Source organism: Salmo salar, chromosome ssa28, assembly GCF_905237065.1.
Source record: "Salmo salar chromosome ssa28, Ssal_v3.1, whole genome shotgun sequence".
Taxonomy (NCBI): Eukaryota; Metazoa; Chordata; class Actinopteri; order Salmoniformes; family Salmonidae; genus Salmo; species Salmo salar.
The window spans coordinates 29,931,142-29,949,193 of record NC_059469.1 but is presented as its reverse complement, the minus strand read 5'-3'; the positions used below and the strand labels follow the sequence as shown (position 1 = coordinate 29,949,193).

Below are 18,052 nucleotides of genomic sequence, written 5' to 3'. Positions count from 1 at the left end.
AACTCCAAATCCCCAAAATTGGAGAAAGAAATATTGTTTCAATTTGAGAATTGTCCATGGGTATTTAAAGAACAATCCTGTCACATTTGTTTCATTTGGTGATCTCATGAAGGACAGGAAACACACATTACTGTGTCTTTGTTTGTGTACCGTAAATTCCGGGCTATAAGCCGCAACTTTTTTCCCACGCTTTGAACCTCGCGGCTTAAACAATGACACGGCTAATATATGAATTTTTCCCGCTTTCAAATTTTTTTCTTCCAAAAAAAACACATTCTGTGACGTGCTTAGTTTTTTGGCGGCATGAAGCTTTCATTAGACCAATGAAATTGCCGAACGGGTTAAGGTCAAACAGTGACGAGAGCGACAATGAAAACGATCCAATATCGGATGAAGCAATTCTGAGGCTATTCAACTCCGACACCAAAGGAGATGACTTCAGTGGTTTCAGTGCACAGGAGGAGGAAGATAGTGACCAATGACTTTCTTGGTAGGCTACTGTTTACTGCAAATTTTTTATTTTTTGTTACAAGCCGTGTTTCGTTAAAGCCTGTGTAAAGTTAATTTGTTTCAATGTACCGGTAGGCACCTGCGGCTTATAGACATGTGCGGCTTATTTTATGTTCAAAATAAAAAATATTTAAAAAATTCAGTGGGTGCGGCTTATATTCAGGTGCGCTCAATAGTCCGGAAATTACGGTACACTTCTCAATTATTAGGTTTGCATCTGATGGTTGTGTAAAATATATGAAACTATTTGTGAGAAGATGTGATGTTGGCATTCTAAACAAGATACTTGTTTAGATATAAAGTTTGAACTAGTCAGTGGCCACACCCCCATGAGCCCGGACATCACAGCAGGTGTCATGGAACAGCCCATTCAACCATCCGTGACAAAATGTACATTAGACCAGAAAATGGAGCTGTCGCTACATGTTGAATTGGTTGGCAACTCTACAAAAGGACTAGACCACCAGAGAATGTGGAGATCATTCCCTTGTTGAAATGGCTAAGAAATCTACAAATTTAAAGAACAATTATTCAGGCTGCAGCTGTTTTTAAATACTTTAGTCTGGTAAACGCATCCGGTCTAAGAACATTTCCGAATGCTACTCTGAAGTATCCATTATAACAACCTACACCTCAGACAGACTTTGATCTCTGGTGGACAAACCAGAGACTTTCTGTTGACTGACTATCCAGCAGACGGACCAGCGACCACAGAGAGGGACAACAAAGGCATACACTCGTAAATATGTAAATTGAATTTCTTTTCGAATGAGCGGTTGTTCATGTTCAATGTATAGGCATTTCCATGAGTGTAGTGTAGTCAACTGTATGTACTTGAATCCACTGAGTTTCCCGCTCTTGAGCGGTCCCCACCCCCTTTCCTTTGTCTACAAAGCCGTCATAACAGTTTCATCCGCTTTTTGTATCATGTAGTAACCAATGTATGACTTATTTTTGTGTGTGTTTATGTAATTCTGTGATTAACTTAGTAAATAAATACTTTGTATATTGCTGAGTCATGATTCTATGCTAGGGTTCGTGCAGATATCCAAGGGTTTGCTACGTTCAGTAATGAGACTGATGAGGTAATAATACATTAAGTGACTAATCGATAAGATATGAAAATATCTGAAGAGTTATATTCGGAAATTGACACTATATAAACACTTTTCCGTAGTGCCCCGACTTCCTAGTTAAAGTTACATGATTAGTTTAATTGCATAATTAAAATACACTGAAAATTGATTTGATAATATAAAGTCTTCACATTTAATGATATCAAACACTACGACATGGTCCACCTGTGATAAATTAAATTGATTTCACATGATTTGGAAAGGCACACACCTGTCTATATAAAGGTCCCACAGTTGACAGTGCATGTCAGAGCAAAATCCAAGCCGTGAGATCGAAGGAATTGTCCGTAGAGCTCCGAGACAGGATTGTGTCGAGGCACAGATCTGGGGAGGGTACCAGAAAATTCTGCTCCATTTAAGGTCCCCAAGAACACAGTGGCCTCCATCATTCTTAAATGGAAGAAGTTTGAAACCACCAAGACTCTTCCTAGAGCTGGCTACCCGGCCAAACTGAGCAATCGGGGGAGAAGGGCCTTGGTCAGGGAGGTGACCAAGAACCTGATGGTCACTCTGACAGAGCTTTGTTTTTTGTCCCAAACTGAAATGACAACTATTAGAATTGTAGCAATCAGGAAATGGCAGAGCGATTTCTACATAGTGCATCATTAAGGAAAATGTTTTACATGTTCTTAAAATGTGTAGTTTTATGTTTATCTCACATAATATCATTTAAAAGTCTGCATTAAGGTGTCTGTAATAGAATAAATGTGGCACAACAAATGTAGCCATTAATAAATGTATTTCTATAGCTTCCAAAATATATTTTACAATGTGGAGGAGTGCCAAGATGGAGGAGGAGTGCCAAGATGGAGGAGGAGTGCCAAGATGGAGGAGGAGTGCCAAGATGGAGGAGGAGTGCCAAGGTGGAGGAGGAGTGCCAAGATGGAGGAGGAGTGCCAAGATGGAGGAGGAGTGCCAAGATGGAGGAGGAGTGCCAAGATGGAGGAGGAGTGCCAAGATGGAGGAGGAGTGCCAAGGTGGAGGAGGAGGAGTGCCAAGGTGGAGGAGGAGGAGTGCCAAGGTGGAGGAGGAGGAGTGCCAAGATGGAGGAGGAGTGCCAAGATGGAGGAGGAGTGCCAAGATGGAGGAGGAGTGCCAAGATGGAGGAGGAGTGCCAAGATGGAGGAGGAGTGCCAAGATGGAGGAGGAGTGCCAAGATGGAGGAGGAGTGCCAAGATGGAGGAGGAGTGCCAAGATGGAGGAGGAGTGCCAAGATGGAGGAGGAGTGCCAAGATGGAGGAGGAGTGCCAAGATGGAGGAGGAGTGCCAAGGTGGAGGAGGAGGAGTGCCAAGGTGGAGGAGGAGGAGTGCCAAGGTGGAGGAGGAGGAGTGCCAAGGTGGAGGAGGAGGAGGAGTGCCAAGATGGAGGAGGAGGAGTGCCAAGGTGGAGGAGGAGGAGGAGTGCCAAGATGGAGGAGGAGGAGTGCCAAGGTGGAGGAGGAGGAGGAGTGCCAAGATGGAGGAGGAGTGCCAAGATGGAGGAGGAGTGCCAAGATGGAGGAGGAGTGCCAAGGTGGAGGAGGAGGAGGAGGAGTGCCAAGATGGAGGAGGAGTGCCAAGATGGAGGAGGAGTGCCAAGATGGAGGAGTGCCAAGATGGAGGAGGAGGAGGAGTGCCAAGATGGAGGAGGAGGAGGAGTGCCAAGATGAGGAGGAGGAGGAGGAGTGCCAAGATGGAGGAGGAGGAGGAGTGCCAAGATGGAGGAGGAGTGCCAAGATGGAGGAGGAGGAGGAGTGCCAAGATGGAGGAGGAGGAGGAGTGCCAAGATGGAGGAGGAGGAGGAGTGCCAAGATGGAGGAGGAGGAGGAGTACCAAGATGGAGGAGGAGGAGTACCAAGATGGCTGCGAGGTGGCTTCAATAGAGCTTTTGTGATTAGAGATATTGATGTTTTTACTTGATGAATTGATAACTATTAGCTAACAGGACAGTGTGCCTGACTGTATTGAGTGAGTCGACATATGTGTAGAAGTGTTTGTCCTTGTTAAATTAGAGGAGTCTGTAGCGTGTGTGTGTGTGTGTGTGTGCGGGTGTCAGCACAAACTACAGTATGTCCAATCCAATTACACAATGTCAAGTCAGAGACAGACCGATCCCAACCCAACCAGACAGTTGAACCAGTACAGAGAGGCCGGAACAACACCTAGAGGGATGCGTTATGGGTACAGGTCGTGAGGAGGGTTGTTGCCAGGGGTGACAGTTTGACTGGTGAACTGACTCTTGATATGGAGGAAAAGCATTAAATGCCACCTGTGATTTGCCAGCTGCCGTTGGTATCTGTGAGCGCACGTGTGGAGACACACACACTCAGAACTCACACACTTTATATTAGTAAATAAAGTGTAATACAGTCCATTATTATGATGCAATACAGTGCATTATTACGATGCAAATCAAATGTTATTTGTCACATACACATGGTTAGCATGGTTAATGCGAGTGTAGCAAAATGCTTGTGCTTCTAGTTCCGACCATGCAGTAATATCTAACAAGTAATCTACCAATTCCACAACAACTACCTAATACACACAAGTGTAAAGGAATGAATAATGCGAATGTTACATTTGTGCTGCTCTCATTGACCAAAAGTAAAGTGGCTTTTCTGCTGTTATTACTGTAATTATCAGGACCTCCTTATTGAGCAGACACACACTGCTGCTTCCAGACATGGTAGGGCTCTGAGTACATACTGAAGCTGCATCATAATACTCACAGGTTTAGTGTGTGTGTGTGTGTGTTTGCATGTATCCAAGCGTGCGTGCTTGAATACTTGTGTGTGTGTGTGTGTGTGTGTGCTGCTGTCACTATGTAGCTGTCTGCTGTGCAGTATGAGTCATTCTCACTGGGTGAGATCCAGTGGGGATTTCATCATCACTACTGTAACTTAACCCTTAGATGGTCATGGATTTAGTTTGATTTCTATGCAAACACATTGTCATCTTCACGTACGCACATACACACACACACACACACACACACACACACACACACACGTGTCATTCTGTGGTGATAGCGTAACGTCAGTAGGGTGTTGGGTTAACATTGGATCTGGTCTCCAGGATCGTGACCTTTGACACACACACACAGACACACAGACACAGCCTAGGAGTCCTGCCCTTTGACCCCACCTACATGTCTGATGAGAAAAAACAGCTGGGTCATGTGAAGTCTTATTACATCTCTGCCGCTAATCTTTCTTTCTGTCTGTCTGTCTGTCTGTCTGTCTGTCTGTCTGTCTGTCTGTCTGTCTGTCTGTCTGTCTGTCTGTCTGTCTGTCTGTCTGTCTGTCTGTCTGTCTGTCTGTCTGTCTGTCTGTCTGTCTGTCTGTCTGTCTGTCTGTCTGTCTGTCTGTCTGTCTGTCTGTCTGTCTGTCTGTCTGTCTGTCTGTCTCGTCTGTCTGTCTGTCTGTCTGTCTGTCTGTCTGTCTCGTCTGTCTGTCTGTCTGTCTGTCTGTCTGTCTGTCTGTCTGTCTGTCTGTCTGTCTGTCTGTCTGTCTGTCTGTCTGTCTGTCTGTCTGTCTGTCTGTCTGTCTGTCTGTCTGTCTGTCTGTCTGTCTGTCTGTCTGTCTGTCTGTCTGTCTGTCTGTTCTGTCTGTCTGTCTGTCTGTCTGTCTGTCTGTCTGTCTGTCTGTCTGTCTGTCTGTCTGTCTGTCTGTCTGTCTGTCTGTCTGTCTGTCTGTCTGTCTGTCTGTCTGTCTGTCTGTCTGTCTGTCTGTCACATTATGCCATCGTAATCAACAACGTAAGAAGATTTTAAGTACTTAGCTAAATGTTCCAGATTATGGAATCAGCACTTGAAAAGGTCCAGTGTGACGGTTGAAGTCTGTGTGATTTGTGATGCACGGATAAGAGCTGTGTCTGATGAGCTCTCTAGGGACAGGTATGGAAGCAGTCGTCACTGCCTTAGGAGCCGGGGGGCCCTTGTAATGTTGGGGGATTTTCAACAGGATCACATTTCTATCCCAGTGTCACTTTGGAATGTCTAACACTCTAGACTCTGTTTAGGACTCATCTGGGTGACCTGTGTGTGTGTGTGTGTGTGTGTGTGTGTGTGTGTGTGTGTGTGTTCATCAGTGTTGCCTCAGTTGTTTCACATGTCTGCCCACCTCACTCACCACCCTATTCCCCATTATAGTGCACTACTTTGGACCAGGGCCCATAGGGGATGTAGACATGTTCACTCACTCAGTTTTAAAGTTTAATCTGCTCCCTGCTGGATGACAGATGGAGAGTTCTTCTTCCACATGTTACCTCCTGATTCCTGCTGAAACATACAGAGCCTCATTAAGTATCCTCTTATTCATCTGTCTGTCTCTGTGTCTGTCTCTGTGTCTGTCTCTGTGTCTGTCTCTGTGTCTGTCTCTGTGTCTGTCTCTGTGTCTGTCTCTGTGTCTGTCTCTGTGTCTGTCTGTGTGTGTCTCTGTCTGTGTGTGTCTCTGTCTGTGTGTGTGTCTGTGTGTGTCTCTGTCTGTGTCTGTCTCTGTGTCTGTCTCTGTGTCTGTCTCTGTGTCTGTCTCTGTGTCTGTCTCTGTGTCTGTCTGTGTGTGTCTCTGTGTCTGTCTCTGTGTCTGTCTGTGTGTGTCTCTGTCTGTGTGTGTCTCTGTCTGTGTGTCTCTCTGTCTGTGTGTCTCTCTGTCTGTGTGTCTCTCTGTCTGTGTGTCTGTCTGTCTGTGTGTCTGTCTGTCTGTGTGTCTGTCTGTCTGTGTGTCTCTCTGTGTGTCTCTCTGTGTCTCTGTCTCTCTGTCTCTGTGTGTCTCTGTCTCTCTCTCTCTGTGTGTCTCTCTGTGTGTGTGTGTCTCTGTCTCTGTGTGTGTCTGTCTCTGTGTGTGTGTGTGTGTGTGTGTCTCTCTCTCTGTCTCTCTCTCTGTCTCTGTGTGTCTCTCTCTCTGTCTCTGTGTGTCTCTCTCTCTGTCTCTGTGTGTCTCTCTCTGTGTGTGTCTCTGTCTCTCTGTGTGTGTCTCTGTCTGTCTCTCTCTGTCTCTGTGTGTGTCTCTGTCTGTCTCTCTCTGTCTCTGTGTGTGTCTCTGTCTGTCTCTCTCTGTCTCTGTATGTCTCTCTCTCTGTGTGTGTGTCTCTCTGTCTCAGTCTCTGTGTCTCTCTCTGTCTCAATTATATTCAAGGGGCTTTATTATCATGGGAAACATATGTTAACATTGCCAAAGCAAGTGAAGTAGATGATAAACAAAAAGTGAAATAAGCAATACAAATGAACAGTAAACATTACACTCACAAGAGTTACAAAAGAATAAAGACATTTCAAATATCATATGTGCAAATAGTTCAAGTACAAAAGGGAAAATAAATAAACATAAATATGGGTTGTATTTACAATGGTGTTTGTTCTTCATTGGTTGCCCTTTTCTTGTGGCAACAGGTCACAAATCTTGCTGCTGTGATGTCACACTGTGGTATTTCACCCAGGAGATATGTGAGTTTATCAAAATTGGGTTTGTTTTCAAATTCTCTGTGGGTCTGTGTAATGAGGGAAATATGTGTCTCTAATATGGTCATACATTGGGCAGGATGTTAGGAAGTGCAGCTGAGTTTCCACATAGCCTGTCCTCTCTCTCTCCCTCATGTAGAACGATCATGACAGTTCAGACATACTGTACAAGGCCTAGATACATTCAGAGTAGACTAAGAGAGATGGTATTAACATCATTGTATGTTGTTGGCAGGAATCGACTACAAGACGACTACGATACTCCTAGATGGAAGACGAGTCAAGCTGCAACTCTGGTGAGTGAAGTCACTGTACACACACATACACACCAACACACACACACACACCAACTCACACACCAACACATACACACGCACATACCAACACACACACATACACACGCGCACACCAACACACACACGCACACACACGTTACCCTGCTAAACTCATCCCATTTCCACGTCAGGGATATTGAAACGTTAAATGTGACTCTATGGCCTCCTAGTTCCTGTCTGTGTCCCAACTGGAATCCTATTTCCTATATAGTGCACTACTTTTGACCAGGTCCCCATGCGGCTGTATGTAGGGGATAGAGGGCCATTTGGTACACAGCCCCTCGTCTTATCTATTTGATAGGGTAAATCCCTTATCTATTTGATAAGACGGGGGGCTGTGTACCAAACAGTACTCTGGCTGTATCATGTTGATCAGATTAGGAGAATAGAGTATTGTCCTGGAGGTCAGAGAAAGGCAGACCTTGTTATAAGGAGAGATGACTTCTGAACAGAGGCTCAATAAGAAACATGCAAGTCTGATTACAGGAAGGGGGATTGTAGACAGACCACTCTGTGGTCCCCATCGTGTGTTCTCTGCCATCCGCGCCTCTCCACTCTACTCCTGACCCCTACCCTGAGAGCAGTACTTTTTATTTTTAGAGGGTTTTGCTTTTAGTCGAGTCAATATTGAATTATTAATCTGGAAATGTAGTTTGATGTCTAAGAGGATGAGATTATTTCACGCTTTAACAGAGGGGGTGTTAGAAATGCTCTCTATCCTCCTCCCTATGGCTACACGCTAATCACAGCTGGCTAGCGTGACATTGGTGAAACAGTGGTAAAATGCTTGTGCGGCTAGTGTAGCATTAGCAAAGAGCTAGTGAGGCATGGTGGAACATTGGTAAATTTATAACGTAGTTAAGCGGTTAGCGTGCAGAATTAGCCAGTTGTGAAAATTGGGAACTTGGCATGAATGTGGAGTAAGCCTAGGGATACACTGCAGGTAGAGTAACCAAAATAACCCTGACCCTAGGGATAACCAAAATAACCCTGACCCTGGGATTAACCACAGTAACCCTAGGGATAACCACAATAACCCTGACCCTGGGATTAACCACAGTAACCCTGGCCCTGGGGATAACCACAGTAACCCTGGGGATAACCACAGTAACCCTGACCCTAGGGATAACCACAGTAACCCTAGGGATAACCAAAATAACCCTGACCCTGGGGATAACCACAGTAACCCTAGGGATAACCACAGTAACCCTGACCCTGGGGATAACCACAGTAACCCTGGGGATAACCACAGTAACCCTGGGGATAACCACAGTAACCCTGACCCTGGGGATAACCACAGTAACCCTGACCCTAGGGATAACCACAGTAACCCTAGGGATAACCAAAATAACCCTGACCCTGGGGATAACCACAGTAACCCTGGGGATAACCACAGTAACCCTAGGGATAACCATTAGTCCTAGCCCTAGGGATAACCACTAACCCTGGGGATAACCACTAGCCCTAACCCTAGGGATAACCACTAGCCCTAACCCTGGGGATAACCACTAGCCCTAACCCTGGGGATAACCACTAGCCCTAACCCTGGGGATAACCACTAGCCCTAACCCTGGGGATAACCACTAGCCCTAACCCTGGGGATAACCAATGACCATAACCCTAGGGATAACCACTAGCCCTAGGGATAAACAATAACATAACCCTAGGGATAACCAATGACCATAACCCTAGGGATAACCACAATAACCCTAGGGATAACCACAATAACCCTAGGGATAACCGATAACCACAATAACCCTAGGGATGACCCTAACCCTAGGGATAACCGATAACCACAATAACCCTAGGGATAACCACTAACCCTAGGGATAACCAATAACCATAACCCTAGGGATAACCACTAACCCTAGGGATAACCAATAACCATAACCCTAGGGATAACCACTAACCCTAGGGATAACCAATAACCCTAATCATTGGGATAACCAATAACCATAACCCTAGGGATAACCCTAACCCTAGGGATAACCAATAACCACTAACCCTAGGGATAACCAATAACCACTAACCCTAGGGATAACAACTAACCCTAGGGATAACCAATAACCCTAATCATTGGGATAACCACTAACCCTAGGGATAACCAATAACCACTAACCCTAGGGATAACCAATAACCACTAACCCTAGGGATAACCACTAACCCTAGGGATAACCAATAACCACTAACCCTAGGGATAACCCTAACCCTAGGGATAACCAATAACCACTAACCCTAGGGATAACCACTAACCCTAGGGATAACCACTAACCCTAGGGATAACCCTAACCCTAGGGATAACCACTAATCCTAGGGATAACCACTAACCCTAGGGATAACCACTAACCCTTGGGATAACCACTAACCCTAGGGATAACCAATAACCCTAGGGATAACCAATAACCACTAACCCTAGGGATAACCACTAACCCTAGGGATAACCACTAACCCTAGGGATAACCACTAACCCTAGGGATAACCACTAACCCTAGGGATAACCACTAACCCTAATCATTGGGATAACCACTAACCCTAGGGATAACCAATAACCCTAATCATTGGATAACCAATAACCATAACCCTAGGGATAACCAATAACCACTAACCCTAGGGATAACCAATAACCACTAACCCTAGGGATAACCACTAACCCTAGGGATAACCACTAACCCTAGGGATAACCAATAACCACTAACCCTAGGGATAACCAATAACCACTAACCCTAGGGATAACCACTAACCCTAGGGATAACCACTAACCCTAGGGATAACCACTAACCCTAATCATTGGGATAACCACTAACCCTAGGGATAACCAATAACCACTAACCCTAGGGATAACCACTAACCCTAGGGATAACCAATAACCCTAATCATTGGGATAACCAATAACCATAACCCTAGGGATAACCAATAACCACTAACCCTAGGGATAACCAATAACCACTAACCCTAGGGATAACCACTAACCCTAGGGATAACCACTAACCCTAGGGATAACCAATAACCCTAATCATTGGGCATAACCACAATAAGCTGATTGCAAAGCTACAGCTTGTGAGAAGGAAGAAGAATATGAGTATCTAAACAGTGGAAGGTTATTCTCCTTTGATTTGTATTTCTTTCCCCTATAAAACATCTTCTCCCTCCATAGTAGGCTGTTGTGTAGCTAACCTCATCCCCAGGCTCAATCTCAGACGAGAAAGGGCTGGCTGGTGGATGACATCTTTATGTACCAGATGGTTTGTAGTGTCATTGTATTAAATCATATCAAGAAACAACAATTTAGTGTCTTATATGCGCGTGACGATGCACTCTCTCATCGAATTAAACACAGCTGGATTTCAAATCTAATAGTCAGAAGTCTAGGCCCAAGGCCAAAGTGTGTGTGTGTGTGTGTGTGTGTGTGTGTGTGTGTGTGTGTGTGTGTGCCAACCCAAACACTGCTCTGGCATCCAGGTCTGGAGAATGCAATCTGGAAACATGTTATTGCTCTCGCTCTCTCACTACCCTCCCTCCCAGAGTGCATTATTTTAAATACAGGCGTAAAATACCAGTGTCGTTAATCCTCTCTTTGTAAGACCAATTATGTGGAATGTATAAATTGTCTGAATTTCACAGACAAATATACTATACATTTGAGAAGTGGTTAGTGTTGCTGAACGTAGAAAATCATCAGTGATGGTCTGACAAATGATTGGTTGGTTGTTGGCCAACAGCAATAGATGGGTCGTTTTTAATGAAAAGTGTTTTTTTTGTTTTATATATTTTAAATAGAAATTGTGCACAAATATAGATTTTGTTAAATGAAGAGTACTTTAATATACAGGGCCTATAGAAAGTCTACATCCCATTTGAACTTTTTTGTTGCGTTACGAATTCAAATGGATTTAATTGTACTTTTTGGTCCTTGATCTATACAAAATACTGTAATGTCAAAGTGAAAAAAGGTTTTACAAATAAATAAAACTAAAATATAGTCGTTGCATAAATATTCACCCTCTTTCTTTAGACACTCCTAAATTAGTTCAAAAGTCAATTTTGGCTCAACAAAATCACGTAAGTTACATGGACTCACTCTGTTTGAAATAATAGGGGTTGACATGATTTTTGAATGACTAACCCTTCCTCTGTCCCCCATACATACAACATCTGGAAGGTCCCTCAGTCAACTATTGAATTTCAAATACAGATACAACTACAAAGACCAGGGAGCTTTGCGAAAGCCTCATAAAGAAAGGCAGTGATTGGTAGATGGGTAACAATAACAAATCAGATATTGAATACCTATTTAAGCATGGTCAAGTTAATAATGATGATGTATTAAACCACCCAGACACAAAGTCGTCCTTCTGAACTGAGCTGCAGGACAGGAAGGAAACTGCTCAGGGATGTCACCATGAGGCCATTGGTGATTTTAAAACGGCTACAGAGTTTGTCTGTGATGGGAGAAAACTGAGGATGGATCAACAACATGGTAGTGACTCCACAATAATGACCTAAACGACAGAGTAAAAATAATACAAATATACAGAATAAAAATATTCTAAAACGGGCATATGTATGCAATAAGGCAGTAACAGGGCCAGAACAGTAGTCTGTTATAGAAGGAGGGCCAGAACAGTAGCCTAATGTTATAGAAGAACAGTAGCCTAATGTTATAGAAGAACAGTAGCCTAATGTTATAGAAGAACAGTAGCCTAATGTTATAGAAGAACAGTAGCCTAATGTTATAGAAGAACAGTAGCCTAATGTTATAGAAGAACAGTAGCCTAATGTTATAGAAGAACAGTAGCCTAATGTTATAGAAGAACAGTAGCCTAATGTTATAGAAGAACAGTAGCCTAATGTTATAGAAGAACAGTAGCCTAATGTTATAGAAGAACAGTAGCCTAATGTTATAGAAGAACAGTAGCCTAATGTTATAGAAGAACAGTAGCCTAGTGTTATAGAAGAACAGTAGCCTAGTGTTATAGAAGAACAGTAGCCTAGTGTTATAGAAGAACAGTAGCCTAGTGTTATAGAAGAACAGTAGCCTAGTGTTATAGAAGAACAGTAGCCTAGTGTTATAGAAGAACAGTAGCCTAGTGTTATAGAAGAACAGTAGCCTAATGTTATAGAAGAACAGTAGCCTAATGTTATAGAAGAACAGTAGCCTAATGTTATAGAAGAACAGTAGCCTAATGTTATAGAAGAACAGTAGCCTAATGTTATAGAAGAACAGTAGCCTAATGTTATAGAAGAACAGTAGCCTAATGTTATAGAAGAACAGTAGCCTAATGTTATAGAAGAACAGTAGCCTAGTGTTATAGAAGAACAGTAGCCTAGTGTTATAGAAGAACAGTAGCCTAGTGTTATAGAAGAACAGTAGCCTAGTGTTATAGAAGAACAGTAGCCTAGTGTTATAGAAGAACAGTAGCCTAATGTTATAGAAGAACAGTAGCCTAATGTTATAGAAGAACAGTAGCCTAATGTTATAGAAGAACAGTAGCCTAATGTTATAGAAGAACAGTAGCCTAGTGTTATAGAAGAACAGTAGCCTAGTGTTATAGAAGAACAGTAGCCTAGTGTTATAGAAGAACAGTAGCCTAGTGTTATAGAAGGCCAACAGTAGCCTAGTGTTATAGAAGGGGCACAACAGTAGCCTAGTGTTATAGAAGAACAGTAGCCTAGTGTTATAGAAGAACAGTAGCCTAGTGTTATAGAAGAACAGTAGCCTAGTGTTATAGAAGAACAGTAGCCTAGTGTTATAGAAGAACAGTAGCCTAATGTTATAGAAGAACAGTAGCCTAATGTTATAGAAGAACAGTAGCCTAATGTTATAGAAGAACAGTAGCCTAATGTTATAGAAGAACAGTAGCCTAGTGTTATAGAAGAACAGTAGCCTAGTGTTATAGAAGAACAGTAGCCTAGTGTTATAGAAGAACAGTAGCCTAGTGTTATAGAAGAACAGTAGTCCAATGTTATAGGAGGAGGGCCAGAACAGTAGCCTAATGTTATAGAAGAACAGTAGTCCAATGTTATAGGAGGAGGGCCACAACAGCAGCCTAGTGTTATAGGAGGAGGGCCACAACAGTAGCCTGGTGTTATAGGAGGAGGGCCACAACAGTAGCCTGGTGTTATAGGAGGAGGGCCACAACAGTAGCCTGGTGTTATAGGAGGAGGGCCACAACAGCAGCCTAGTGTTATAGGAGGAGGGCCACAACAGCAGCCTAGTGTTATAGGAGGAGGGCCACAACAGTAGCCTGGTGTTATAGGAGGAGGGCCACAACAGTAGCCTGGTGTTATAGGAGGAGGGCCACAACAGTAGCCTAGTGTTATAGGAGGAGGGCCACAACAGTAGCCTGGTGTTATAGGAGGAGGGCCACAACAGTAGCCTGGTGTTATAGGAGGAGGGCCACAACAGTAGCCTGGTGTTATAGGGAGGAGGGCCACAACAGTAGCCTGGTGTTATAGGAGGAGGGCCACAACAGTAGCCTGGTGTTATAGGAGGAGGGCCACAACAGTAGCCTGGTGTTATAGGAGGAGGGCCACAACAGTAGCCTGGTGTTATAGGAGGAGGGCCACAACAGTAGCCTGGTGTTATAGGAGGAGGGCCACAACAGTAGCCTAGTGTTATAGGAGGAGGGCCACAACAGTAGCCTAGTGTTATAGGAGGAGGGCCACAACAGTAGCCTGGTGTTATAGGAGGAGGGCCACAACAGTAGCCTGGTGTTATAGGAGGAGGGCCACAACAGTAGCCTGGTGTTATAGGAGGAGGGCCACAACAGTAGCCTGGTGTTATAGGAGGAGGGCCACAACAGTAGCCTGGTGTTATAGGAGGAGGGCCACAACAGTAGCCTGGTGTTATAGGAGGAGGGCCACAACAGTAGCCTGGTGTTATAGGAGGAGGGCCACAACAGTAGCCTGGTGTTATAGGAGGAGGGCCACAACAGTAGCCTGGTGTTATAGGAGGAGGGCCACAACAGTAGCCTGGTGTTATAGGAGGAGGGCCACAACAGTAGCCTGGTGTTATAGGAGGAGGGCCACAACAGTAGCCTGGTGTTATAGGAGGAGGGCCACAACAGTAGCCTGGTGTTATAGGAGGAGGGCCACAACAGTAGCCTGGTGTTATAGGAGGAGGGCCACAACAGTAGCCTGGTGTTATAGGGAGGAGGGCCACAACAGTAGCCTGGTGTTATAGGAGGAGGGCCACAACAGTAGCCTGGTGTTATAGGAGGAGGGCCACAACAGTAGCCTGGTGTTATAGGAGGAGGGCCACAACAGTAGCCTGGTGTTATAGGAGGAGGGCCACAACAGTAGTCTGTTTGGGAAAGATTTGGTCAAGTGGTAAAAGAGGATGACAGCAGTGCCTATGTCATGTGATGATGGTGAGGCGCTATACAAATGTCAGTCACAATAAGGGGACTTCAAAAAGGCCTGTGCCACATCAAGGGAACCTTCTGCTCAGATGGGTCACATGGAAACTGAAATCAGGACACTGACTGTAGGTCTAGAACCTCTCACAGAGTCTTAATATTAACTCCTACAGAATTAAGTATTTCTTGCAGTAAAATTATACCCCAAATGTACATTTTGACTCGGGAACAGGAGTGGAGAAATATGATTTTTTTCTTTCAGCATCTTGAGAGAATGTGAATGTGCAATTAGATACCGTCTGTAGAGGTGCTGTCTTTATCAAAATCATAAAAGCTGATTAGTATTTCAACTACATAAAATATGCATCCAATGCCGAACTAAAATCTTATCAGAAACATGTTGGGTCGTTTTCGCAGCTCATAGAACTTTACCGACATCAACTAGATTGAAGCATTCATTCTGTAATTGATGACATTATTCTGGTGAGTAAGGGTTTATTTAGTCTTCTAGGGCAACATATAATGACAGAAGAGAAGTTGCATGTATCTAATTATAGACAATTTGACTAACAAATAGCCTATTAAAATGTCGGAAATTATTATCAGAAACATAGTCACATCGACCTGCTCCTCCCCTCCGGTGTTCGACGTTGTCGGTTTACTAGCTACCGGCCCTGGCTGTTTACTAGCTACCGGCCCTGGCTGTTTACTAGCTACCGGCCCTGGCGGTTTACTAGCTACCGGCCCTGGCTGTTTACTAGCTACCGGCCCTGGCGGTTTACTAGCTACCGGCCCTGGCGGTTTACTAGCTACCGGCCCTGGCTGCCCATCATTACGCACACCCGCGTCTCATCAGTTACACCTGGACTCATCACCTTCCTGATTACCCCCTATATATATATAGCCCTCTGTTGTTATTTTCCATCAGACGTTATTGACTCTGTTTCCATGTCCCGACACTACTCCTGTTTTTGTATTGTTCATATTCTATTCAACTCCCCACCTGCTTCCTGACTCCCAGCGTCTATGTTACAGAATAACACCTCAATATTATGGAAGCAGCAGTTGATCAAGGCTTCTTTCAGATGGTCAGCGAACAGGAAACCCTACTTCGCCAACACCACGACCAGCTGGCTCAAACGGGAATGGCTATGGAAGAGGTTCTGCAGTGTCTAAACGTTACCCAAGGGGCATCACCTCCCTCGGGCCGAGGATTATCTACCACCAGTCAACCTAGCGAGCCAGTATCCCAGCCCATCTAGCAGTGTGTCCCTCCTGGACAAATATGACGGGACTCCATCAAAATGCTGTGGCTTCCTACTCCAGTGCTCCCTCAATTGCTGTCTAGCCATAATTGCAAAGCCTTATGTTTGGGGCGAACATGAGTGGCTGCTTCCTTATTTTCAAGCATGGTGGTGGCTGCATCATGGTATGGGTATGCTTGACATCGGCAAAGACTGGGGAGTTTTTCAGGATGAAAAGAAATGGGATGGTGCTAAGCACAGGCAAAATCCGAGAGGAAAATCTGCTTCAGTCTGCTTTACACCAGACACTGGAAGAGGAATTCACCTTTCAGCAGGGCAATAACACAAAGCCAGATTTACACTAGAGTTACTTACCAAGAAGACAGTGAATGTTCCTGAATGCACAAGTTACAGTTTTGACTTAAGTCTGCTTGGAAATCTATGACAAGAGTAGAAAATAGCTGTCTAGTCATGATTCCCAACACCTTGACGGAGCTTGAAGAATTTAGAAAAGAATAATGGGCACATATGGCACATTCCATGTGTGGAAAGCTCTTAGAGACTTACCCAGAAAGACTCACAGCTGTAATCACTGCCAAAAGTGCTTCTAACATGTAATGACTCTGGGGGGTGAAGACTTATCTAATCAAGCTATTCTAGTGTTTTAGTTTTCATTCATCTAAACATTTACAATGTTTCTTCTACTTTGACTTTACAGAGGAGTTTGTGTAGATCGTTGACAAACGTATTTTTATTTTATTTATTTTTTTACAATTAAATACATTTTAATCCCACTTTGTAATGCAACAAAATGTAAAGAAATGTCGAGGAGGTGTAGGCTTTCTATAGGGACTGTAGACCACATGAAGAATTCAATCATGCCAAAATTCCCTGTGTCACTTCTAGGAAAATTCCGACCCACTTAATGCAAACATTTCCCAAAGTTTCACCATCATTGTAAAGGCATTAGTTATTTTGTTGCTTTGACAAAGTAATTTCTGAAGGCTATGAATTATTTAATGTGATTAGTGATTAATTTACTGTCCCTCATTTTAAGGTCCACCCTGTTACGTGAACTGAACTCTCATTTTAATATGGTGTTACTTCCTTTTTTAATATATTTTTTAAAAGAAACGCTAGTCAAATCATAGTGTAAAAGCAGGACAGCTGGTTCTATTCTTTTTGGTCATTTTCTGGTGTTTTGTGATGGAAAATGAGCGGGTCGAACAAAACATGTCACCGCTGTTACCAATGTTTTAGTAATTAAATGTTTTTGGGAAACAATGCATCCAATTGCCCCTCCCTGTTGCACACAAGCTTCCATTCCCCAGGTCACAAGTAGATTTATGGATGATTTCAAATTAAATCGTCAACCATAGTCACTTGTTTTTTTTATCAAGTTGCTTTTAATGACAGAATGTTACAATTTGTTGAAATCAAATGTCTTTTTCTTTTTTTTACCAAGTTACACTTCTCAAAAGGCACAGAAGTTGTCGAACGACCCAGGTGCCTTTCCCTGAATAAGGTCATGAGATTAAGGGTGGAATGCTGTGTGATTTGATTGACAGGTGGTTGACCTGCTGACCCTTTAACCCCTGACCTCTAACCTTTGTGTGTTGTTTCAGGGACACATCTGGCCAGGGGCGCTTCTGCACCATCTTCCGCTCCTACTCCAGAGGAGCACAGGTATGTGTGTGTGTTTGAGTGTGCACCTTTGCCAAAGAGAGTGTGTTCAGCATTTTTCAGTACGTTGTTTGATAATGGATCAGTCCTTTCACAATCAGAAAACAAATAGCATAGTGTTTACAGCAGGGGAATGCTGCTGTTGAACACTGCACAGTAAACCCTCATGTATAAAACATGTCTTTACTGCCCACTAAACCCTCATGTATAAAACATGTCTTTACTGCCCACTAAACCCTCATGTATAAAACATGTCTTTACTGCACACTAAACCCTCATGTATAAAACATGTCTTTACTGCACACTAAACCCTCATGTATAAAACATGTCTTTACTGCACACTAAA

At 43.7% G+C, this 18,052-nt stretch overlaps 1 protein-coding gene across 3 annotated transcripts in view; it reads left to right on the top strand.

Annotated features, from left to right (window-relative positions):
* LOC106589859 (ras-related protein Rab-40B) overlaps window positions 1-18,052 on the top strand; it is a 39,285-nt gene that overhangs the window by 14,719 nt on the left and 6,514 nt on the right. For all 3 annotated transcript variants that reach the window (XM_014180262.2, XM_014180260.2, XM_014180259.2), the window contains 2 exons: window positions 7,322-7,382; window positions 17,649-17,709. In XM_014180262.2, the coding sequence (XP_014035737.1) occupies window positions 7,322-7,382; window positions 17,649-17,709 (122 nt within the window). The remainder of the gene's footprint in view (window positions 1-7,321; window positions 7,383-17,648; window positions 17,710-18,052) is intronic.